The sequence below is a fragment of the Ammospiza nelsoni genome, chromosome 7, assembly GCF_027579445.1.
Source record: "Ammospiza nelsoni isolate bAmmNel1 chromosome 7, bAmmNel1.pri, whole genome shotgun sequence".
Classification (NCBI taxonomy): Eukaryota; Metazoa; Chordata; class Aves; order Passeriformes; family Passerellidae; genus Ammospiza; species Ammospiza nelsoni.
In genome coordinates this window covers 20,194,528-20,218,903 of record NC_080639.1, presented here as the reverse complement: position 1 = coordinate 20,218,903, position 24,376 = coordinate 20,194,528, and the positions used below count along the sequence as shown (strand labels likewise).

The 24,376-nt window shown below is 41.7% G+C and overlaps 1 protein-coding gene across 1 annotated transcript; it reads left to right on the top strand.

Moving 5' to 3' along the window:
- Positions 1-8,377: 8,377 nt before the first annotated feature.
- Positions 8,378-23,897, top strand: GORASP2 (golgi reassembly stacking protein 2). Its single transcript, XM_059476235.1, has 10 exons — positions 8,378-8,490; positions 16,667-16,747; positions 17,482-17,685; positions 18,134-18,220; positions 18,663-18,793; positions 19,385-19,517; positions 19,642-19,765; positions 20,115-20,201; positions 22,067-22,162; positions 22,861-23,897. Exons 1-10 carry the CDS (start codon positions 8,428-8,430, stop codon positions 23,178-23,180), a joined length of 1,326 nt encoding a protein of 441 aa, XP_059332218.1. The 5' UTR covers positions 8,378-8,427; the 3' UTR covers positions 23,181-23,897.
- The last annotated feature ends 479 nt before the right edge of the window (positions 23,898-24,376 follow it).

Below are 24,376 nucleotides of genomic sequence, written 5' to 3'. Positions count from 1 at the left end.
ATGAATCTGATCAGGTGGCATTAGCAAGGGCCATTGAATCATTCTTGTCAGCAGTATGGGAAAGCATTGTTGTTCTGTGTCATTTGGCTTTCAGTGCGGTGATTTCAGATGACAAACTGCTCATTTGATTTTTAAGCTCAACACACGGGTGACATCCTCAGTTGCTGCCTTTGGGACACTGCAGAAAGCAGGGAGAGCTCCATCTGCCTGCAGTGACATGGAAACCATGTCAAACAGATGCTTGTCCAGGGACAGTGATTCTTGTCATAAACTACTCTTTAACTTAGTTTAACATATCTAGGTAGCTGTGAAAATGACTTCTGGCACTTTATCTTGTGCTATAACTCATTGGTTTTGCTAATTCACCCAGGAAGTCCTTTAGCATTTCCTCTCTGGAAGTGGTGCCAAGAGCACTCATATAGCCAGCAAAGGAAGGATTAACCTAAGCTCCAGCTTCTAGCTGCTCTCATTAGAACATGTGAGAGAACAGAAATTCCAATTTGTTTTTGGAGAAAGGTTGGGTGCTGCATTGGGTTGACACTGCTTTCTGGCTAGGCTTATAGGATCTGATTATGTCCTAGGATTTTTCTCTCTTCTTAATCAATTTTATTTGCTCCCTCCAGCAAGAGCTCATTAAGAGAACAGTCATCTGGCTTTAACAAGCTCCACCTACAGAATAATTCTACCCAGTAGTAGTCCTCCTAGGATTTTAAGGCCATTATTTGAGGATTGCCACTCCCATGGCATGTATTACATTACCAGTTTTTAAATTGTATTCAAACTCCCAAACCTAATCTAAAATTAAATAATGTTCACAAGGACAGGCATCCTGCTTTCTCAGGGATGTGATAAATACTAGCAGAAGCTCAAAAAATACATTTCCTTGTTGTGGAAGATAGAATCCTTCTCCTTAAGACTTGCAGGAAAAGAAGTTATCAGCTATTGAGGCAGAAGAAAATTAATCATAAAAGACTTTTGAGGCCAAGGAAAGATAAAGGCCAGGGAGTTGAATGTTGGTTTTGTTGGGTTTTTTTCTGAAGGGGAGATTAAAAATAACTTTAAAAATGCATAGTTATGGAACCTTTCATATTACATGTCAAGATGAAACAATTCAAAAATATAACAAAGACTAAAAGGGTCTTTTCCTGAGGCTAAAGCAGATTGAGCTTTCTCTGAGAGCAATGTATTGCTTGGAGTCTGGCTGGAAAGAGGCTAATGGTGCTTAGTTTGTAGCTGTCCAGAAGATGGAGGAATGTGCCCTTCTGTGACTAATGAATGCTCTTAGGAGGGCTGTCAGAGAGCTGGAGCTCTGTGGGCAGGAAAGAGGAGTATTGTGAACATGTATAGCCCATGGGGCCAGATCATCCTTGTGTCAGAGTCTGAGTGCAGCATTTGTCCTGTTTATCTCAAATTCCCTGTGACAATGTTTGTTTTATTCCTTCTTTCTGTGAAGAAGGACCTTCTAGGAGCTTTGTATTTCTCTCTCTTTCACCCTATTCACATGTCACAGGTTACCCAAAAGAGAAGTGGCCCAGTCAGAGCACACGAGCAGCACAAGTCAGCGTTTATGGACTGCCTGGCTTCAGAGGACCCCTGTTCTGGGCTTAGGGATGCAGAAGAAAGTGACAGAGCTTCTGGGAGAGGCAACTTTCCGGTGACTCTGCCTTGGTACCAAGTGAGAGTACAGTTTTAGAACTGCTCCTGTACGCTGACAACCAAACCTATGAAGGCCAAAGCTATAAAATCAAATACTATGGATGAAACCATCACACAGATTTCTTTTATCCCTGATATTCAAGAACTATACTTGGCATTTCTGCTTGGTCAAATCTGCCAGGGCAGGTGTAATTTCTCTTGTTAATGCTCAATGTGTTTGCAATAACTCTGTAAAGCCTACAGAAAAGGTCTGGACTTTTTTCCAAGAAGGACCTTTGTGTCAGGCTCAATAAATGGGACCCTGCTCAGGACAGGACACTAAAGGATTTAAAATATGACTCATTTTTAAATACAGGGAGTTTGTAGTGTAATACTTTCTCCAGTACTGATTTCTTCTAGAAGAGTCTTCATCAACAGCTGTTCTGAACATCCCTCAGTGGACTCTGGCAGTTTGGTAGTACTGTCAAGCTGTAAATTTGCTTTCCTGTCTTACTGGTCTTTTATCTTAAACTGTAAAATTTGAGTTGGGAAACTCCAAAGTAAATTTTTTGTTTTGGGGGGTTTTATTCGTGGACCAACATCTGTCATTAATGTTTCAGTCTGTATTTTAGATAAAGAGCTCTAGAGAAACTGTAGATAAAGCAAAATGTAGAGCTGACTTCTTAATTCATGATCAAAGAATTTAAAATGCTTTATAGAACTAAAGCAGAAGTATTACACATCACTACACAAAGTACTGAGCACCCAAGACACTGCAGAATGGATTCTGTGAGCAAAAAAAGTTCTCATTTGATTTGTTGAATTTAAGAAAACAGGATTTTAAACATCCCTGGTAAATAAAAAGGAGTGCAGCAGCAAATCTTTGACTATCAACAAAGTCTCTTAGTATAAGTAGTTTCCAAAACTCCAGATTTTAGACTAACCACTTGGGTCAAAAATGACTGACAACTCATGTAAGTATCATGTAATGAATTGGTTGGAAATTACTTAATTGATCCTTCATTATGAACCCTTCTTCACAGCATCCCTAGCTGCAGTACTCCCAAAGCCAGCTGCTATCTACAGCTGAATAGTAGCAGGCACATTAAGCCTCTTAAATACTTGCATTGTGATTCCTAAATTGGGTGGCCAGAACCTTAGTCTATGCAATTGCTTCTATAATTAAGATTCTATCTGTGTTTCTATAATGAACCCTGTTTTCGACTCAATACATTTTAAAGAAACTGCTTCTCTTTTTTAGCAGTGATTTCTCATACATTGTGTTATTTCGTGGTTAATAATTAAGTGAATCTTTAAAACATTCTGACATTTGTCATAAACTCTGTGCCCTCTCTTAACCATTCACCAGTGCATCTTTTACTGTGAATACATCTATTTAAAGGTTATTCTCCTCTATTATGTCTCCTCTTCATAATACACTGTAAAAATTCTTAACACTATGCTTCAGGCCAGAATTTGGGGGCTGATCTCTGTATGAAATGGGACAGCAAGCTAGAGTAAGGATTGCGAGTTTAAGGTAATTATGGAGGCAACAAAGAGAGGACGCTGATTTTACTAAGCCCATTCTAATATTCAGGCACACTTTTCAAAGATTTTTAGGAGCAGAAGATGTCTATTTTTGAGCTTAATCAGTCTTAAAGTCTCAGATGAAACCCCTGTAGCAAGAAAAAAATTGAATAACAAGCCATTCTGTCAGAAACCTATGACTATAATATTTTAAATAGTCAAAGCTGTGCCTCTCAGATCTGTGTGAAAACTACTTACCAGCGTCTAACTCAGAGCTTCTGGGCCTTCAGCAGCTTTGGGAAGACAGAGTTTAACTGTATTACAGCCAAGTCAATCACTTTTACCAGTTAAAGTAATGAAGGCTTTAGGTAATTTCCTGTGTCCCATTAATAGGACCTCCACAAATTAGTTTTGCTGAGTTTCTGGTTTCTGAAACAAAAGCCTTGATTCTGGTCTCAACTGACTTGGGGAAGAGAGCTGTAGATTACCTTTACAATTCTCTGATCCGTTGATGGCATCTGCAGTCCTTGGTGCAAATGACAGCAGCCAGAGGAACTGTTCCTGATAATAACCAGAGCATGACAACACTGACTACAGCTCTAACATGTGCCCATGCTGGGAGCTCTGGGGAAAAAGCAGAGAGCAATTCTGGCAGCTATCTGCCACAGAGCACTCCCCTCACAGAGATGCAGTGTGCTCGTGCTGATCCTGAGACTTTGTGGCCCTTCCCTCCCAATGCAGAAGAAGATTGCTGTGGGTTGCAATAGCACCAGTTTAGAGTTTTTGACGGAGGGTTTATGAGCTCCAGCTCCTTTCTTGCTGGATACAAGTCACTCTTAATTGTCTCAGTGAAACTGCTTCCCCTCCCTTCTGCATTACTGTAAGTCAGCCATAATGCAATGGAAATTGATAGAAATTTAGAGTGGTAAAAAGTGTCAAGTGGTCAAGACTAGGCTCTTTGAGATTGGCATGGTCTTTTGTACCTCGTGGAGCACCAGGAGAGAACCAGCCCTGCAGCATTCTCACTGGGAAAACTGCCTAAGAGCAATTTGTCCAGCTAGTGCCTTCTTCCCTTGCATTTCATTCCCTGTTTAGCTGCATAGCAACTAATGACCATGAAACCAGCTTTACAAAAGCCCCACATTACTTCTGTACTTAATTAACTTTTAGAGCATCAGACCATAGCATTTAACCATAACCTGCTGAGTTTCAGGGTTTCTTGTTTGGTCAGACACTCACTAATGCTTGGCTTCCATTCAAAGTGCTTCACTGTTAATTTCTTTTAACATTCACACATGGTCTGATCTTTTCACAGTTGTTCCCAGCAGCAGGTCAAGAACAGGCTGAGTCTCACACCCCCTGACATTTGCAGGTAAGCTGACCACTGCAATCTTATTTCTTCTCACATTGCCTCAGTTCCAAAGCACCTACTGCTCCTGGTCTCCATTATCTAAAACGATGGGAAGTGCTTGTGAGTACTCCTGCAGCCAGTGGATGGGTGTGTGGTTTCTCTGTGTCAGCAGGCTTTTACCAGCCATTTATGTGATCTAGACCTACATTTTTGGTTTTGTAGAGCTGAGGGGCCTGTGCTTTATATCTTCTGATACTGTGAAGTTCTAAGTATTGTGGGTGCACAGCCAGGTGGATGCCTTCCAAGTAGCAGTGGGTTGTTCCCTATGTGCTTGCAAAGGAGATAAAATCTCCTTGGGCACTGCTAACATATGACTTGGTCTTAGACATACATCAGACTTTTTATGGCTCCCACCAAGCCCAGTCCTGCTCTGCTGGGACTGAAGTCAACAAGCAGATATTCTGAACTGCAATTCCTCATACCAGGCATTACATTAAGAGCTGAAATTAATGAGGTCATATATTGATTAGGGGATAAAACTAAGAGTTATATTATAATCCATCTGCTTCTTAGTCACTGCACACTGCTGCTCTATTGCCACCTGAAACTGTAGCCTTCCTTCCTTCCTTTAGTGTTTGCTTACTGGGACAATCTCTTTTATTACTGTAGGCCTTCCCATGACTCTGGTAGTATTAACTTAATTTAATTTTAAAGGCACCCATTAATTAAAATTATTCTATTTACTGATTCTTAATAATGCCTCAGAAGCTTTTGTTGTGGTGTGCATGTCTATGTTTGAGCTTAAAACCGTTTCTGCAATAAATCATAATTTTCTGCCTGTCTTAGCCTCTAAGTGATTTGGGTCAAATAGAGTGATTTTTTCACTGTAGCTCCCTTCCTGCCACACATGCCTGGGTTTCTGTCCATTTTCATTCCTGTTTGCCCAGCACCAATAATACCGAAGGGTTAAAGGAGAAGAAAAGAAAGCACAGTTCTTTTCTTCGTGCTCTGCATATCCTGCTCTGCAGAAGGATGCTGGCCCTACTGGAAGCATTTGCAGCACATCCTCTGCAAAGGTCAGCGTGGCTGCTTCATCTATTGCAAACTGGATTTGAGCCAGCAGCTGTAGCTGACAGTTTCAAGAAGGCCACTTCCCCATCCATTTTCCTCAGACAATTGTGAGCAGTCTTCAAACTAATAACTCATCATTTGCACATGTGTGCCTTCTACTTTGTTATTTTATGAACATATTAGAAGGGCCCTGCTTTATGTATTAAATTCATTATTATTCTTATCCAATGATGAGATGTTGTTAGCCAGGAAGATGCACTTGCTATCTCACAACTAATTATTCCAATTAAGTTTTCATGATTCTACCATAAAGCACAGATCATTAACTTTAATTACTTCTGAAATGCAGCTGCTGAGATACAAATGTAAAATAACAGGTAGGTTATATTTGTTAGTTAATTTCTGCAAATGGGGTTTGTTGTCATTAGGTCTTAAGTGATACTTTCAGGCAATCTTGTTTCCTCTTTCTAAGGTAAGATTTGTCTTTTTTATCTAAGAGGGTTCTAAAATTAGTTTGGTTTTTTTACAGACTAGTCTTTTGCCATAGAACATTGGATCAAATTCAAAGATATTTTTTCAAATAAACCTGTGTGTTTCAGTTGAGCCCTTAATGGGAATTGATGGACAACTAGGTGGCATCTTTCTTTGCTGAAGTGGAACAATCCCAGAAAGGGTGACAGCACTTTGATGGAGAGCTGAGATGCTGTGGTAAGGTAAAAGTTCTGAAGGAAAAGAATTCCAGGACTTGCAGTGATGTGTGTAGTTTATGTCTGCAGGGAAGGGGCCAGGTTCAGATTTCTCTGAAGGGTTGACTTGAGCAATTGTCCTGGTTTAGCTGGGATAGAGTTGATTTTTTCTTACTGGATGGTTAGAACAAAATATAGCTGCCTATTTTTGAGCTCATCACATGCAGACATGAAACATCTACAGACCTCCTGAGGAGGAGGGAAATAGAATCTCTTTGTTCCATGAAAATAATACAAACTGACTGCTGGTGCAATGGTTCTGACTGGGTCTCAGGGGTGTCATGTCTGAGCAGACTCAAGGAGCTGCAAAATCTGTTGCCTTGCTTCACCACCAGCACCTTTAGGAAATGTGAAGGACATTCCTCCTTTGATAACACTTCACTCTCGCAATTGCAGTCAGAGTAGACATAATTTGTATTTCCTTCCACAAACAGTTGGATGCAATAGTTGCTGCAAATGGCCAGAGTGCTCTTCCTTAGCCCCTCAGACACCTCTCAATGGTCACAGGAGCAGAATTAAGCCATAGAAGTGTTACTGCCAAAGACAGGGGTGGTTTTCACTTTTAACGTTTGTATGCAGTGGGTTTGGCTTTGCTACTCGCTGGGAGCTGTGTAATTAGAAGTTAGGTTCATAAAGTCAGCACTGTGTAATTTGGCCAATCCCAGTTTTAAGGCTGTTTACATGTTCAGAGGTTAATGGAAGTGTGTGAAAGGGTACTATTCACATCACAGATTTTCAAATGCATGTTCATCAAAGTGGCAACTTTTTAATGGCAAAACACTGATACACTTTTTGGTCTTGGTAGAACCAAAAAGGACCCAAAGACCTTATAGCTCTGCTGGGCAGAACTATAAGGTCTTTGGTTTTTCTATTTTTCCAAAGAAATAAAATTTTAGATCTTTTCTTTACAGTTTTCATTAACATGGGAAGGGGCTTCTAATAGGTACTTTGCAGTCTCTGTTTTGCAGTGTCTATTTTGTGGAGTCCAGAACTGGCCATGCCTGACAAGAGCGCCTGGAGAAACACTGTCTGTCTGCTCCAGTGGAAACAGCTGAGCACACTGAGGGGGTTAAGGGTGGAAGGGGGGTGGTCATCTCTGCAGGCAGCACTGGGGTCAGTCCCAAGCACAGTGAGCAGAGGCTTTTAATACTAAGCAGTGAAGCAATGTGATAATACAGAGGGAAATGAGTCCAAAAGAAGTGAAGTACGCTAATCTGAATACCCTTTCCATACTCCATTAAGAATCTTTAACACTGTGCTGCAGTTCACTGATAAATAGTGTTTCTGCGTCACTAAAAGACCGGTGACAGCAGCATTCCCTAAAGAGGTCACCTCTCTGGGGGTCAGCGGGATGGGAACCAGCACGCGCTGGTCTGCATGGGCAAGCTGTGAAAAAGCCTTCTAGGAACAAAGAACTCTCGGAGAGGGAAGATCTGAGATTCGTAGTGCTCCCCGATATCGCACCGTTTGCCTTCTCCGGCGGCACGGAGGCCCCCCGTGGGCTCAGGGCCGGCTGTCGCTGCTGCCATGGGCGCTCTCCCCGCTCCAGCGGGTCTCTGCCGGCACCGAGCACCGGCCCTGTGATCGCGCTCAGGTTTGCGGTGCATGCCTGAAACGGGTTAATCCAAAATTCGGCCCTTGGGCAGCATTTCTCGCTCTCTGTACCGCGCGCCGCTCCTGCCGCTCAGCTCCAGCCGGGATCCGGCGCTGCCGGCGCCGCCCCGCGGCCCCGAGCGGCTCGGCCTCGCAGGGGCAGCGGTGCTCGGAGCTCCAGAGAGTTGTGGGAGTAGAGAAGGCAGCATAGGTTATGACCTGCCACCTTTACGTTCTGTGCACACACCCACACACCTACCATCCCTTATTCATGGTATATATATATGGCATGCATATTCACTAATAAATCAATTAACTCTTCTGTCTGGCACCGCTGGGTGCCCCCGCCCCGCGCATGGCGCCGCCGCACTCGGCCACCAGGGGGCGGCAAGGCTGCAGACGGGAGCGCCCGGCCGTGGCCCCTCGCGGCCGCCGTAGGACCCGCCCGGCGCCGGGCGGGGGCAGCGCGCGGTGCCACGTCCCCGTCGCGGCGCGTTTGCGGCCATGGGCGCCTCGCAGAGCATCGACATCCCCGGCGGCGGCACCGAGGGCTACCACGTCCTGAGGGTAAGGGCGGCGCGGCTCGGCCGGGCGTCCCGGACACTCAGCCCGGCGGCGGCCCGTGGGCACGGGGCCTGTCCCGCCGTGGGGCCGCGCTGGAGCGGCCCGAGAGCTCCCGGGGCGGCCCCGGCGCGCTCCTCGCTCGGCCCCGGGGACGCGCTCGGGCAGTGGGGCTGCCGGGGCTCCTGGGAGCCGTGAGGTGCGTCGGGCCCGCGCTGCCGCTCCCGGACTGGGGCAGTGTGGAGGAAGAATTGGTCCAGAATAAACAAATCCCGGGCCGGGTTGGGTCGTGCCGCCAGGTTGTGCCTCGGTGTGCCCAGGCCAGGGCTGGCGCATGGGGGGCGATGCTGGGCTTGAGCAGCCTTTGGGGCGAGGCGGCCTCTCCTCCGGCAGACGCTGCTCACAGCCCGGCCCGCGGCTCTGGGCTGCGCTCCGGGCTCCCGGGATAGCGCCTCAGCCTTGGCCTGGCCGCTGCATCGGGGGCTGGCCCGGACCGGGCTGGAGCTGCTGCCGCTCAGGGGCGTCGGGTCAGGGTGTTCGCAGGACAGCGCCTGAGGGCTGCACCTCCAGGGAAAGTACTGGTTTTCGTAGGTACATTGGTTTTGTATGCAAAATACAAAATACCTTATTGTTCTTGAGGTTCTGTGAGCAGCCTTTGGAAAGCCCTTCCTTTTGCTTCCAGTGAGCAGCAGACTGGCTCCCAGGTGGAATCTGAGGCTCTGGGGTGCCGGGGTTGGCTGCAGTCGCTCCCTGCCCGCAGCACGGCGCCTTTGCCTCCATAGCCGGGTGTGAGTGCTCGCTGGGTGCCCTGCTGGGCTGCTGTGTTTGCTGCAATTGGAGCCTTTGGGATAAGTTCTCTGCTTTTGAGAAGCACATACTGATGTTCTGGTCCAATCCAAACATTCTGTTAAAATTTGTGTAAGGACTAAAGCCACTGTGGGTTTTTTCCTGCCTTTTAATATTAATGGTATATAAAAATCAAGCATTACTAGTTTATGTTAGTTCACTTTGTCTTCTCTTTACCCCCCCACAAAAACTTTCCTGCTGGTTGGTAAAGCTGGCAGACTTTCTTTTTTTAGCATAGTACAGTGTAAATTTCATCAACTTTTTACTTTGGAGACTTGTAAAACCAGTATGTACTTTGCAGTTAGAGTATCAGTTACATCACATTTTTGAGTTCATGCTGTTTGATTAAAGCATGTTATTAAATTGAGATTAATCTCTTTTATGAAGTAGAATCTACTAATTTTTTCTTGTAATCTTGCTTGGATCTGACGCCTTTTGTTTTCATTTAGGCATTTTTTTGTTGTAATGTTTTTGCTATGACCTAAAATTGTAGTGTTTGATTGCCAGTCTTTGTAAATGTAATTGAGAGGTGCACATTAAAGGAGTTGATTTCCAAGAGGACATCCTTATTTGTATTAAGTGCAGGAAAGGACCTGCCTGCTGTTGTAAAAAGACTGATATCTGTATTTTTCACTGCCTTGTCTTCTTACTGATATCCTGACATGCCACAAGAATAAGTGATTACTATTTTTCTGTGGACAGACGTCTTAAACTGCATCATGATCCCAGCCTAACAGTTATAATTTGGGATGTTTTTATTGAAATGCATGTGGCATGCATGAATGTGACTAGAATTTCTCTCTGTAGTTTTTCCAAGTTTAATTTTCCAGTTGCCATTCTGTAGTAAGTTTGTTACAGACAGCCTTGGGCTTGCACTGTTAGAGGAGCTCTGCAAGTGCTTTGTCTGCAAGGATTGACCTTCAGTAGAACTTGGGATCAAGCAGAACTGCTGTTTTGTTCTAATTTACTCCCAAGTACATTTTCCTTCTGAGCTCAGTACTCTAATGAAGTAAATGAGAATAGTAGAAGGAAAACAGCAGTAGTCTTCCAGTGTTACAGATCTAATTCAAGTAAGATCCGATTTCTTTGATAACACCAAACTTGTGTAAATAATGTAAAGTGATTGTTTAAAAGATTCCATTACCTGTGGGAAAATTAGAGAAATGTCAGAAGAAATTTTCAATTACTGGAAGAAATTGTTTGGTTTAGATAAATGAAAATATGTGTTTAATGGCCATGAAACAAAGAGATTACATTGTTCAGTGTGACTGTAGGAGCCAAGCACAAGTTGCCAGAGGGATGAGCAGACTGAGACTGTTGCAAGTTACAGGTTTTTTTGCAGTGAGATTTTTAGACTGTACATGCTGTCTCCCCACAAAAATAATAAAAAGTGTCTCTCTCTGCTCACTTCAAACAGGAACAGAAATATATGCAGCAAGTGAACACTGCCATCATTAATTTTCAATGTAAGATTTGGAGATTGCTTAATTCTTTTGGCTACTTCTGCTGATAGTGCAGTATTGCTTTCACTGTGAGCTTTATCACCAGTGCAATTGGAAAGGGAATTAGGAACCCTCCAGAGCTGAGGCTCTGTCAAAGGAAAAGAATTTCATCATATGCATACTTGACAGCAGAAGTTGCTCTGGATTGCATTATTGGTGTTCCAGTGGTGTTCTAGACATTAAAATGTAGGGTTGGTTTTTGGTGGTTTTTTTTTTTTTTTTTGTTGTTGTTTTGGGGGTTTTTTTTGTGTTTTTTTTGGGTTTGGGGTTTTTTTTTTTGTAAGAAGGAGAAAAAGTTGCCAAGTGTTCTGTTGCCCAAGTCTGTTCATGAGTAGATCTAGTAACGTGTCATTTGTTTGAAGCAATTCTCGAGTTTCCTTTAACATCAGGTGTGTGGCTGCTTAGACCAACGGGCTGACTCTGTGTATTGCTCAGTATGTGTTTGTTTCTGCTCTTCAAAACAGAATGAAGGAAAATTTTGAGTAATTTTCTTGCTCAGCAGTGTGAAACTGCTGTAGTTTGCCCAGGCTGATGTAATGACCTGACCGTAGATGGTGTCACAGCATCCCAATGGCTGGGGGCAGAGTGACTGGGAAATGGCCCAGGGGAAAAGGTGCAGGGGTGCTGCACATGAGCCAGTGTGTGCCCAGTGGCATCCCAGCCTGTGTCAGGAATGGTGTGGCCAGCAGGGCCAGGACAGTGATTGTCATGTACTGGGCACTGGTGAGGTTACACCTGGGTGCTGTGTCCAGTTCTGGGCTCCTCAGTACAAGACAGATGTTGAAGACTCTGGAACAGGTCCAGAGAAGTTCTGGAGCACAACTCCAGAGCTGTGAGGAGCAGCTGAGGGAGCTGGGAGTGTTCAGCCTGCAGAAGAGGAGCTCTGGGGAGGCCGCATGGCTCTCCACAACTCCCTGAGAGGAGGGTGCAGTGAAGTGGGGGTCACCTCTTCTCTTAGGTAACGAGGGATGAAACAAGAGGAAAGAGCCTCAGGTTACACCAGGAGAGATTTAGAGACTGGATTTTAGGAAAGGATGGCCAGGTATGGGAATAGGCTGCCCAGGGAAGTGGTTTAATCACTATCCCTGAAAACATTCAGAACACATGTAGATGTGGCCTTTGGGTTAGATTTAATGGTGGACTTGACAGTGCTGGGTTAGTAGTTAGACTCAGTGATCATACAGGTCTCTTCCAAATGAAATTGTTGTAAGATTCTGTGTAGGAATTCTTATGTGTGAGAAATTTGTATCCTGCCGTGTTATGTGGTGTTCTCCGTAAAAGATACTGGCAGCAGTGCCCAAAGTTTAGACTTCCCACTCCTGCTTGTGTGCTTCAGTTTGTTGTAATAGTGATACAAACATGTTGTATGAAGTGATCTTTTAAGGGAGGTTCACATTTTAAAAGCTTGAGTTAAATTCTCTGTGCTAAAATAAAAGGTTATCTATATAGATAGAATTGTGTTTTCTTACCAAAAACTTACAAAGTTTTTTCTTTTGAAAACTGTGTTTCATCAAGAAATTAAATTCAGTTATACAATGTAATGTATTAAAATAACTGACAGAAATCAAAGAGATTTTACAGATCTAGCAGGAATTGCTTATATATGATACATAATGAAATTTTACTGCCAGTTATGGAGTGGGTGGAAGAACTACGAAAAAGCCTTTCAGTATTTCTTTGCTAATAAAGTAGAATACTGGGGAGAGTTTCTTACCTGGGGAAAAAAGAAAGCCTTGGAAGTTGTGTATTTAATGCTTGAAGCTAAGTTTCTAAAAGTTTAAAAACTAGTAGAAGGCAGCTGACTTTCAGAAGTGGTCAGAGCCTTCATCTGCCACTGAAAATGCACATTTCAGTGCCTAATTCCATTTGCAGTTGCACTGCTCTCTTGGGGCTTTGAATTGTGACCACTGTGCTGCTGAGCAGACTTCTTAGAATATGTAATGTGCAATGTATACTGTGTAGGCATAGAATGGTAGTGTTGGGAGCAGTGTTCAGCAAAGAAAAACTTCATTATTTACCAGGAGAGCCTTTCAGGACTGCAAATGAAAATTGGTGCATTGACCTTGAAACCTTTTTCCTGTTTAATTCTTGACAGCGAATTAAAAGTGAAATCAGTGTGTGATCTATGTACTCAGCAGCCCTGCTGTCATCTTGGTGAGAAACTGAAGCCCTGCAGCATGGTGTGAAGCCCTTTTCTGCCCTCTGATATTCAGCATTTGACAGAGATTTTCTTAATTTGCTCTTAAAAAGGTCTGATATTGCATTGCTACAGCTTCTTTGTATTTTCTGTGCCACTGTTTGTCTCTGTTGTTAGAAAATCATGGTGTTTACCCATACAGGTCTGTGACTTGTATTTCTGAGATAACAGCTGGCTTTGAGAGAATCAGCCTTCCCAAGCTGCTGGGGATGGTATCTTGCCTGCAGTAGCATCTGTTGTAAATTCTGTTACTTGGTTATTTCTCAGCAATTATTCAATTACAAAGGCAAGTGACTAAATACCTACTTGGGGCACCCAGCAAAGCTGCATGAAGCCGAATTGCTCAGGAGGCACAGAGTTTATGTACAGATCCATGGAATCTTTATTATCTCCATCCTTAATAAAGGTAGAATAATTTGTGTCCTTGTATTTTCTCAGTTCCCTGGTTATCCTTTGTTGCTGTAGCTCCTGGAAGAGATCCTGGCACAGAGCTTGGGGCAGAGAGCTGTGCTGTGCCTTTGGCACTGAGTGGTGGTGATGAACTGGGCAGGCAGTGCCTCAGAGTGAGATGGTGTGACAGACCCTGCATGGGGTCAGTGCCATTGTCGTGCAGGGCTGAGCCTGTCACTTCTTTAAGGAGGAGACTTTTCATGTGGAGTGAGCTCAGAATTTCTGGGAGTGCCAGGTGTAAAGAGGCTTTTCCATCAGTGAAGGTAGGCCAGGGAAGTAGAAACTCTGTAACAACCTGTGCACAGCAGGATGACAGAAGGGATGCATGTCCCTGCTTCTGAGGTGTGATTGACACAAATATAAGGGTTTGATTTCTTTCAGCTACAGCCTCCTGGTAGTTTTTACATGCCCACCTAGAAATAAACCATGCAGAGGTGTTCAGGATTGTGATGGGTTTGGGGCAAGGAGTTCAATGTCTGAAGATACTTTCTGCAAACGAATCATTTGGAACTTGGAAACTTTCTCAGTCCTTTCATCAGTTTGGGGCAGAACACAGATTTGGTATCCATCCAGGTGTCAGTGAGTTTGACATTGATGGATGCTGAACATATGTAGGTCTCATTTATTGTATGTACTCCATCTTATTTCAAAAAGTTGCTCTATTGGATAGTGGCTACTCTTGGCTCAGACTGCTCAGGATATAATTTCTTCGAGGTCATTAGGGAGGGATACTGTCAGGATGCAGGGGGTTTGTTGTGATTTTGGTATGGTTTGTTTTTTTATTTCAAAGAAATTTCATTTAGAAATGGAGGAAAATCTCTGAATGAGATGAAGCCTGGCCTTTCATAATTTCAAGGCCATGACATATATCCAGTCCTCCAGTCCCAAAAATCTGATGTGCTATGCTGGATGTACTGATTTTTAATGCTGAGGTTTAACTAACACATTACATCTTTTTTCCCCAGAAACTGTTTTCCCAGAAAGTTCTGAAACCATCTGCTGATTTAATTTTGGTATAAAGCCTGCATGTCAGGTTCATTAAAAACACAAACTGTAAGTTCCTGTATGACCTATGCAATAGATGATGGAATAAGAGAGAGAGGTTACTAGAGTATTTCCATGTCACTTCTCTAAACTGAGGCAAGAACAACAAACAGCATAAACTCATCCTGCAATCACTACTCAAACCCAGGGAAGGAGAGGATGTCTTGAATTACTTGATTACAAGAGAAACTGCAAGTCTGAGGATACCATTATCAATTATGTGTATAGGAAAGCAGAGGTTTTTATTCTCCTTTCACAAAACTGTTTAACCTCTCTTTGACCAGGAGGTCTCAAGTATTCAACATAGTAAGTAAATGCTTTCTGCATTTGAGAATAATAATTCATATAGTGAATTTTAGTCTCTGTCTCTTTTCTCCTAAGCTGAAACTTCTGTTTGTGGAGGCTGTCCTCAGGTAGCCATACATTATTGCAAGTTTGAAGAAACAGTTCACAAATGGCAAAGCCACATCCACAATGTGCTGGGAATTTCTGTGGAGCTGGAAGCAGGGTGTCTGCCCCATGCAGCTTGGCTTATACTTTTACCTTATTAGCTGGTGCACAGTTTGGTGTCTGATCTCTGGCTGTTCTTGGTGAGAGGCATGTGGAACAGACAGGGTGAGTGAGTAACATGGAGGCAATAGTTTGGATCTAGTTATAATAGAGGGACTGCAGGATATTTGGTGACTGGGAGATGTGGTTCCGTATACTTCATTCTTGGAGAGGGAGAATAGCTGTACCCCAGCTGTGGGACATTATTTCCAAGGAGCATACAGACATCTTGAGGAGGCACTTTTACAGACACACTTTAAATCCTAGTTAGAAATTATAAATGTGGACTTTGGGGATGTTATTGTTGCCTCAGTGATTCTTATTACTTTGGCATGTTGTTGATTTTGTACTTTTTTGCTGCTTTACAAATCTTGGACAGCAATCAATGTGTGTGTGATGTGACTCTGGAATTACTAATTCCAGACTTAGATTATGTGACTAATGTTCTAAGCTTTGGGCATCTGTTACCCACAAGTAATCTGAGTTTTTTCCAAGCTCTGATTTTATGAACATGTTGGGCAGATAAATAAAATTCTAGAAGAACAGTATTATTAGTAACCAAGCACTTTTAAAATTCCATATTAGAATATTTTGTTCTAGATAGGTCATGTTAAGAAAATTCAGTTCCTGCAGAATCAGGCCAGTATTGAACAATCAAATACATTTTTACCACTTCTGTCAAGTAGAATGATATGTAATGTAAGGAACCACACTGTAAAGGGTAATGTTTTTTAGATCTTTTTGAAAGGTGATTGTAGTACATAAAAGAAAAAGCCAGTGGGTAAAATGAATCAGCTTCCATGCAGAAAAAGAGTGTCCTTACCAAAAAAGCTGTAGGAAAAATCTGACAGCCATGTTAGAGTTACTTTTCATTGTCAGCAATGCAAGCAATAGTGAAAAAATAACATTGGCAAAATGTCTCTCAGTTATTCCATTTGGAATTAAAAGCATGCTTTTAGCTTCTGGGAGTAATGTGTATCCAAAACTTAAGCCTTGTCTTAGTGGAGTGGTTGAATTATTTGAGCTGCTGTGGCTGCAGAATTGCATGTCCCTTTCCTGCAGCTTGAAGGTCTGGTAATGAAATGTGGTTGTACAGGTGCCCTCTGTGTCTCAAGAATGTCACCAGCTGTTTAATCACGAGATAACAGCCTGTGCTTACAGATGTGACTCTCCTGTTCCTTTAGGAAGCATAAGATAAAAAGCAAGGTCCAATGTTGGTACTGCTGTGGAAAGATGGTACTTTTTAACCAACCTTTTCAGAATTCATTAACCTTGTCCTTTCACTATAATCTCCTTTCTTGAAACAAATGCAACTTATCTGATGCAACTGTTAAGCACTGCTTTTTCCAGGAAGTGGCTACTGCTGTGTCATTCCTCAATTTATAAATGACTAATTCTTTTGAAATATCTGTATTTTTTTTAAGGGAGGGAGTTTTTGGTTCTATAGATGATATGATTATATTTGAATATTTTAAAATTATATGTACGAACATTAGTAGCTTCTAGAACTGCAGCTGGCAAAAGTAGAAATATAATTCTAATCTGTGAATCAGCATTGAAACACTTTTACTAAATTCTTATTTAACTTTGTTAGGTACAAGAAAACTCACCAGGGCATAGAGCTGGATTGGAGCCATTCTTTGATTTCATCGTGTCCATTAACGGTTCAAGATTGGTAAGTGTGTTGCTATTTTATAACTTTTAATATAAATATAAATGGGTTGAGAATATGATCTTTATAGGTAAACCAATGGATTTGTTTTATTTAAATGTATATAAAATATTTCTTCGTACTTTGAAATGAGGAAGGCAAACGGCATCAGGAGTTGATTTCCTTCACCCTGTAGGAACTGTTCTATTGGGTTTAGCTGGAGGATAAGACAGACTTGCTCTCTGCAGACATCTACACCAATACAGAATTGCCTGCTGATCACCTCTCATCTCTCATGCTAGTGCCCTCCTAGTTCTGTTTGCTTCCATGAGAACTCACAAACTTCCCACAGTCCAAGCAGGCTGAGTGAAAAGCTGCTGCCAGAGCTGCTGGCTGGGCAGGAGGCATGGGGGGAGCTCCAAGCAGAGCTATCATCAAACAACAGACCATCATAGCAGCGGAAAAAACCAGCTGTGTGTGGGGAGCTCTGTGCCAGTATGCCTGCATTCAAGAAAGCCTCTGAACCAGCTGGAGTGCTTTCCTTTTGGAAAGTATGACCTGTTGCTGTGAAGTCCCAGGGGTTTTCCAGAGTTGTATTCTAGAATTATGAAGGGACTGGAAACCTGTTTGTTCCAAAGCAGCTGTTAATCCGTGTTCTGGTAATGTGCAGTGTAGCACCTTTGGAATACAAATGTTGCTGTAGAACTGAATGCTTGGTCTGTCAAACACTGACCCAAACTCTGTTTTAAACATTGCAGAATAAAGACAATGACACTCTCAAGGACCTGCTGAAAGCAAACGTTGAAAAACCTGTCAAAATGCTTGTGTACAGTAGCAAAACACTGGAACTGAGAGAGACATCTGTAACCCCCAGCAACATGTGGGGTGGGCAGGGCCTGCTGGGAGTGAGCATTCGCTTCTGCAGCTTTGATGGGGCCAATGAAAACGTCTGGCACGTCTTGGTACGTATGGACTGGGAAATGTTCTCAGTACTGGTGTTTCTGTCTTTCTGTTGAAGAGTAACTTGATGGGATGTGCAAGTTAACAAGTCATGAGATTAAACTGGTCTCAATCAAACTGGCTTTGATTTTGGGTTTGGGAAGACTTTTGAGCCTACTTTGAACCTTCTGTCAGGCTTTGAGAATTCTGTACAAATTCATTTCCCACACAAATGTATATTTGTGGCTGTATTGTCAAGTCTTGTATTTAAATGCATGGGTTTGTACAATACTCAGAGATACTGTGTTTGGTACAACACCAGAACCATACGGAAAAGGGACTGCCATAAGCCAGTGTTTCATTAGTTTGTTACTGTGTTGAAAACTTGACCAGTTTGTCTGACACAGAGCTTGTGTCCTGCTATACCCTGACACTTACATTGTGGTTTGTAACTTTCCATCTTAAAACTAGGAAGTGGAGCCAAATTCTCCTGCTGCATTAGCTGGACTTAGACCTCATAGTGACTATATCATTGGAGCAGATACTGTCATGAATGAGGTAAGTATAAAATATAAGGTCTTTATTTTTAAAAACCCGATTGTACCAGGGCAGTTTGAAACATCCCTGGCTCTGTTGCTGTTCAGTGTGAATGGAAATCAGATGCAAAGAGGAAGGAGCTCTGGCATGGTGCCTCTTCTTAAAGGCAATCCTGGAAATAAGAACTGCTCTTAAATATCTTCATGATATGTCAGATACAAACTTTTGTACTCTAAAATTAATATTTTGCATAGCAGATTTGAAATCTGGGCTGTGCCACGTGTTCTGAGTTGTGCTAGCAAAACACATTTTAAAGTTGGCCTTTTGATAAAACAGCAGCACTGCAAAAACTGCAGTGTGGCTGTTACCAGAGTCCATTACAGAAAGTCAGGACTGGGATGATCTAATGCCAAATGATAAAATAAGGACAAGAAAGCCCTTACTCATTTTTCTCTTTTTGCAGTCTGAAGATCTCTTTTCCCTTATTGAAACACATGAAGCAAAGCCATTAAAACTTTATGTGTACAACACAGATACAGATAATTGTCGGGAAGTGGTGATTACTCCAAATTCTGCCTGGGGTGGAGAAGGCAGGTAAGGAACCAATGTGTTACAGGGGAATGAGGCAACTTTCTTATAGCACCAGCCTGAAAACTGCTGGATTTAACTTTTCCACAAAGACAGGGAAAGAGTGCTGTTATATCAAAAGCGTTTCTCCTCAAATTATATATTTACTGGAAATTCAGTCACACTTACTAATGAGAGGGGTGTAAATCAGTAAATTAGCTAGTGCATAAAGTGCAATGGTTCTTTCTGCATTAAATTCCAAATAGTCATTAGCTTGTGGTACATCCTTGAAGTATTGTGAGTAGGCAGAACACAGCACTGCATGTAACAACAGAGAGTTGAATTCCAAGCTGTATACCTGGTATAGCTGCTTGATTTAAATAATAATGAATTTTATTTTGTGCTGAGTATTTATTGCTAAAGCTAAAGATTTTCTTTTCAATTGTTTTGTATTGAGTATTTCTCCATAAGAAGTGAGGCAATGTGAGGGCAGGAGAGGAAGGTTGTACAGCATTTACCTTGAAACTTGGTGGTGTCTTGAGTTGTTCATGTGTTGCTTGCTGTAGTCTGTAGCTGTAAAGTCACTTACCTGACTTAAAAATCTTCCTATTTTAAAAGCCTAGGATGTGGCATTGGTTATGGATATTTGCATAGGATACCTACTCGCCCATTTGAAGAGGGAAAGAAGATTTCTCTCCCAGGGCAGTTGCCCAGTGCATCTCTCAGTCCCCTCAAAGATGGTTTCACAGAGGTGAGTTGTGATCCCTCTCCTTTGCCTTGGTAAAAATGGAAGATGATTTTATTGCTTTTCTGCCTCTCTTGGTTCATGTAGAAACAAACCCTAATGATGCAACTTTCTTTTCTCTTTCAATAAGGTTCAGCTATCATCAGTTAATCCCTCAAGCACCCTCCCTCCTGGGCCAGCAGGCCTTGAGCAGAGTCTCTCGGGACTTTCTATTAGCTCACCTTCAACTACTGTCAGTAATGTTCTCAGCACAGGTTGGTATTGTAAGGAACTGACCAGAAGTGCATGGCTTTTTGGACTTTTTTGTTCTCACAGATGTTTCTAATTAATTGAATAGACAGCAGAAGAGAGAATAAAACTTTCTCCTAAATTTTTCTCAACAAAAAGGCTAATGTACTGGATTTGTGCCTTACTTGCTCACAAAATAGTTGCAAACAACTTCTATTAAAAATACCACGTGTATTACTTAGAATACTATTTGGCTTATCAGCATTTTAATGTTAAGGCAAATAGTAATTCTCCTGTAAGCAATTATTTATTTGTACTCCTTAGGGAAAGAAGATGAAGTGTTGTATGCTTAAAATCAATATTGTTTTCCACCAGGTGTTCCAACAGTCCCATTATTACCACCACAAGTCAGTCAGTCCCTTACCTCTGTGCCACCAGTTAACCCAGCAACTACATTACCAGGTGAGTAGGTAAAATTTCTGAAAACATTTCTGAAACAAAAATCTTACATGAGCAAGGGAAGAGCTGCCTTTTCCACTGCTTTTTGGGGAAGGTATAACTTTATACAACTTATGCATTTCATGTAAGGTCTCTCTTTATGCAACCTGTACAGTGTGAAGAACTGTTTTTCTTGGAGTATGTTCACAGCATGTCTGTAGCACAGAGGGTGACCTGGCAAGAAGAGTTACCAGTTTACCTTTTAGGGTTCCCTGCACAGTGGATGCAGTATTCAGAATTTCTCAGGAAGGTTTTGCTTTGCTATTTGCAACATTTTAGGAAACCCATTTTTAAATACTCAGCTTGATCACTATTCTAGTACAAATACAGGGCTAACAATATAGAATTCATGTTGCAGTTACTGTTTCTGAATTATATAGGAATTTTAACTGGTATAATACAGTAAGAGTCTTTCTACAGCGTGGTTGTTTCCTGATAATAATGAACATTTCAAACACTGCTATTCCAGAAGTATTCACAAGGGGTAAAATAAGGATTGTATAGGATTTTGCTGTGGCCTTGGTGTGCTGGTGCAGGACTCAATTGTGCCTTCCAGGACGCTGAAGGAGTTGTATTTCATGTTTTGCTTGTTATGAGACAAGTAGATAAAGATGTATCCATTACATAACGCTTGGAGGAACAGCCTCTAACACAGAAAGGTGTGCAGTAGAGCTCAGTGCATGCAAACAAGGGCAGAGAACTCTCACAGAAGCTGAACTTGTTAGTAGTTTTCTATTTTATTTAGGAAGAAAAAGATTATTATCCTTTTCTTCCCCAGCTGCCTAATCCATCCCTTCCCTAAACTCTGCAAATACGAGGTTTCTGTTCACCTTTTTCTCTGAATAGTATCACTGCTTTTTTAAAAGCAAATTAGAATATTTCTTGCAATTTGCAGGGGCGTAATAGTGAAATTGTTCTTACTAAATATACTGGAGGCTTAAAATTTCAGTGAATTTGTATGAAGTTCAGCTTTTTTCAAAAAACCACAACAAAAAACCAGAACAAATTTGCATATAGCTGACCTGAAAGCTGTTTGAATCAGATTATGTCAATTCATTATAGGAAATGAATTCATGGGTAGGTAAAGATGACTGGGTTTTAATCAAAATCTCTATACAGTGGCCTTGCTTTAAGACTTTTCTCCTCTCTGTCTTCATACTGCAGTATCAACAGTTTATTTCTGAATTAGCCTTTTCTGAAATAAACACAAAGTACAAATAGAGCCCTTGTCCCAGAAATGAAGCTCTTCTAAAGTGGAAAATTCAGGAGCAGAAGGATGTTCCATAGCAAACACAGTGATGGAAGGGCATGTGTTGCATTCATTGTATGTTTCTCCTCTACTTTCAGTCCTTTCTGACTTTGAAAGTTCCTTTGTCTTGCCTTTCAATGTACATTTTTGTGATTAACTTTACTTATGAACTAAGTAGAAAAGACTGATAATAGAGTGATCAAGATTAGGGATCAGGGAATACTGTGTATTTAATCATATTATTATTGTTTGCCACTCAAATTGGGAATGGAGAACTTCTGGTATAGTGCTGTGGTGAAACAACTACCTTTGAAAGCTGAACTTGGAATGCAAATCTTCTAATTCTGAAATAAGAAAAATCTGAAAGGTTTGGGATTATGTATTTGCTAGTCCAGATTTCAATAGGTATCTCTTCTCACTGTGCAACTTAAAAGCTGAAATTCAGGTGAATTTGCATTCTTCCATGTAAAAATGATAATCAAGATTTAAAGCACGTTTTAAATTATCAACAAGATCTAAGAAACAGTTAGAAAAAGACAATTTTAAGTTTTCATATGTAACTGTTCCACTCTTCTCTTAGGTCTGATGCCATTACCAGCTGGGCTTCCTAACCTGACTGATCTGTCCAAACTTAATTTACCTGCACCACAGATTGTTCCAGAAATGATACAGCCTGGTATGTGCTTCTGCAAATGGAAACTCTGTAATTAGAGTTATCCTTGACAGTCTGATGTAGACCCATTTGGGGGAGTCCTGAAGGGGATAAATTAAATGTTTGCCTCAGATGGGAGTGGATGTTAGTGCCCAGATCAGGTAGATGAGGAATATGTCTTTAGATAAACTAATTCTAAACCTGTGTCTGTGTTTAGATGTTGCATTTTTTTATTACCTGATTTATATCTCAGAATTCTGAGATTGTGCCAGAAGTGGACATATATTATTTTTGGGTAAAAGAAAATGTGAAGTGTTTCCTTGTAAGATAGATGAGGAGATTGGAGCTCCCTGAACTGAATGCCAGAATTATGAATAAATATGAGATTTATAGTTTTGAATTCAGCAGAACTGCTGAAGGTGCTCATGGAGCAAGGAAAAAGATATTGGAAGCTTATGTGTAATATGGTTTTTGTTAACTTCTTGTTTCTGACAGTTTCAGTGAAGGCCAGACAATCACAGTCACAGTGTTAATGCATTAAATGCCTAGTCTTCTGGGGAGGTACAAGAAACCTTGAATTTACTCTGATTCTTCAATTCTGAAATGTGAAAAGTGTCAGGCTTGAAATGAGCCTGCTGAGTCAGTGCTGCACAAACACCATTTGAGCTGTCTGTGCTGTGCAGCAGCTCACTGTGGATTTTTCCCCCTTTTTTTGTCTTCAGGTTTGCAACCCCTTCCCCCCCTGCCACCTCTGCATCTGATGGGAATAACGCCTCTGTCAATGCCACCCAAGTGTGTTCCTGTGCTTCCTTTGGTCACAGAGGCATCCACTGTGCCTACAGATTTGCTTCCCTCTATTCCTCAAGCTGGAAGCTTCTCCGTCAACCCTGGCACTCCTGAAAATGTGGAGGAGACCTCTGCCCTCACCTTGGATAGTGCTACTCCAACTTCCAGGGCAACTGTTGTTGACAGATCAAATGAATCCTCTACAGCTAATGAAAAAACAGCTGGAATCACAGATACACAAGCTTCTGAATCATAACTCCACATCACTCTATTGGATTGGCTTGGTATTTATTTAGCCATGGGATACATATTTGAAAAGCAAGCTATCATTAATTTCATACTAGTTTGTACTTAATCTTTAGAAGTCCTGTAAATAATATGGAGGTGTAATAAAAATAAAAGGGGATTTATAAAGTGGGGGGGGGGAGGAAGAACTTGTATGTTACCAAAAATTCAAGGTGGTAAATAGAGTTCCACTGCCAAACTCTGAGGTATATGTTTTTAATATAGGCTGACAGCCTTACCCTGCTAGGCTTGTCCTTGCTTATAATTAGCAATTTTTGCTTCTGACAGAAATGAAGCGGGTCCTGCGTGTGACATTTACGTACCATAGTTCTTGTTCTTTGCAAGTATCTTGTTTCTACAGTGGGGATGAGAATGTTTAGTCTGAGTTGTGAATTTTAACGCTGCAAAACTTCCACCTGAAGATATTTCTGTTAAAATTGCTGAGTGGCCTGTTAACTGACATGTTGTTATTCAGCTTGTACACAAACCTTTGTCTTTAAGCTCTTGAGAGATGCTCCAGCCCTGTTTCGTGACCACTGCTGCGTTGTTCCATACGCCCACTGTAAAATGGCATCTGGAAGGGAATATGTGGAATGTTAAATGTAGCACACAATTTGGCACTTCATGACTACTGTAAGGTGAATTAATGGATTAAGCATACATATAGCAATAAATTCCTGGAATTTTATTCTTTGTGTGACAAAATAGCTTTTTTTTTTAATTCTTTAAATCTCATTTTTCTTAGCTTAGCTCTCTTGAGCACAGATCTGTGAAAAGGCTCCCTTTCCAGAGGAATGGATCCAAGAGGGAATGCCAGACATCTTAATGGCAGGCAGGAGCAGCACTTGTGTTAAATCCATTGCAGCAATGAGTCATTAAATCTGCCTCCATATGATTCATACTTGGCTTTTTAAATTCATATTTAGGACAAAAATTGCAGATTAGCTGTAGATTATACACTTGCAGAAACTGTTACATGCACTGTATTCCAGGTGATAGCATTTGCCTTTGTTATTGGGTACAGTTGATGAGGAAAACTCTTGTGTACCACTCCAGTCCTTCTGTATTCCTGGGATTTCATTTATATGTGGTTGCTACAAGCATATGCAAACTTACCCATATCATCAGCAGGCTTGAGCTGAAGTCTGTCTCAACAGCTGTGTAATT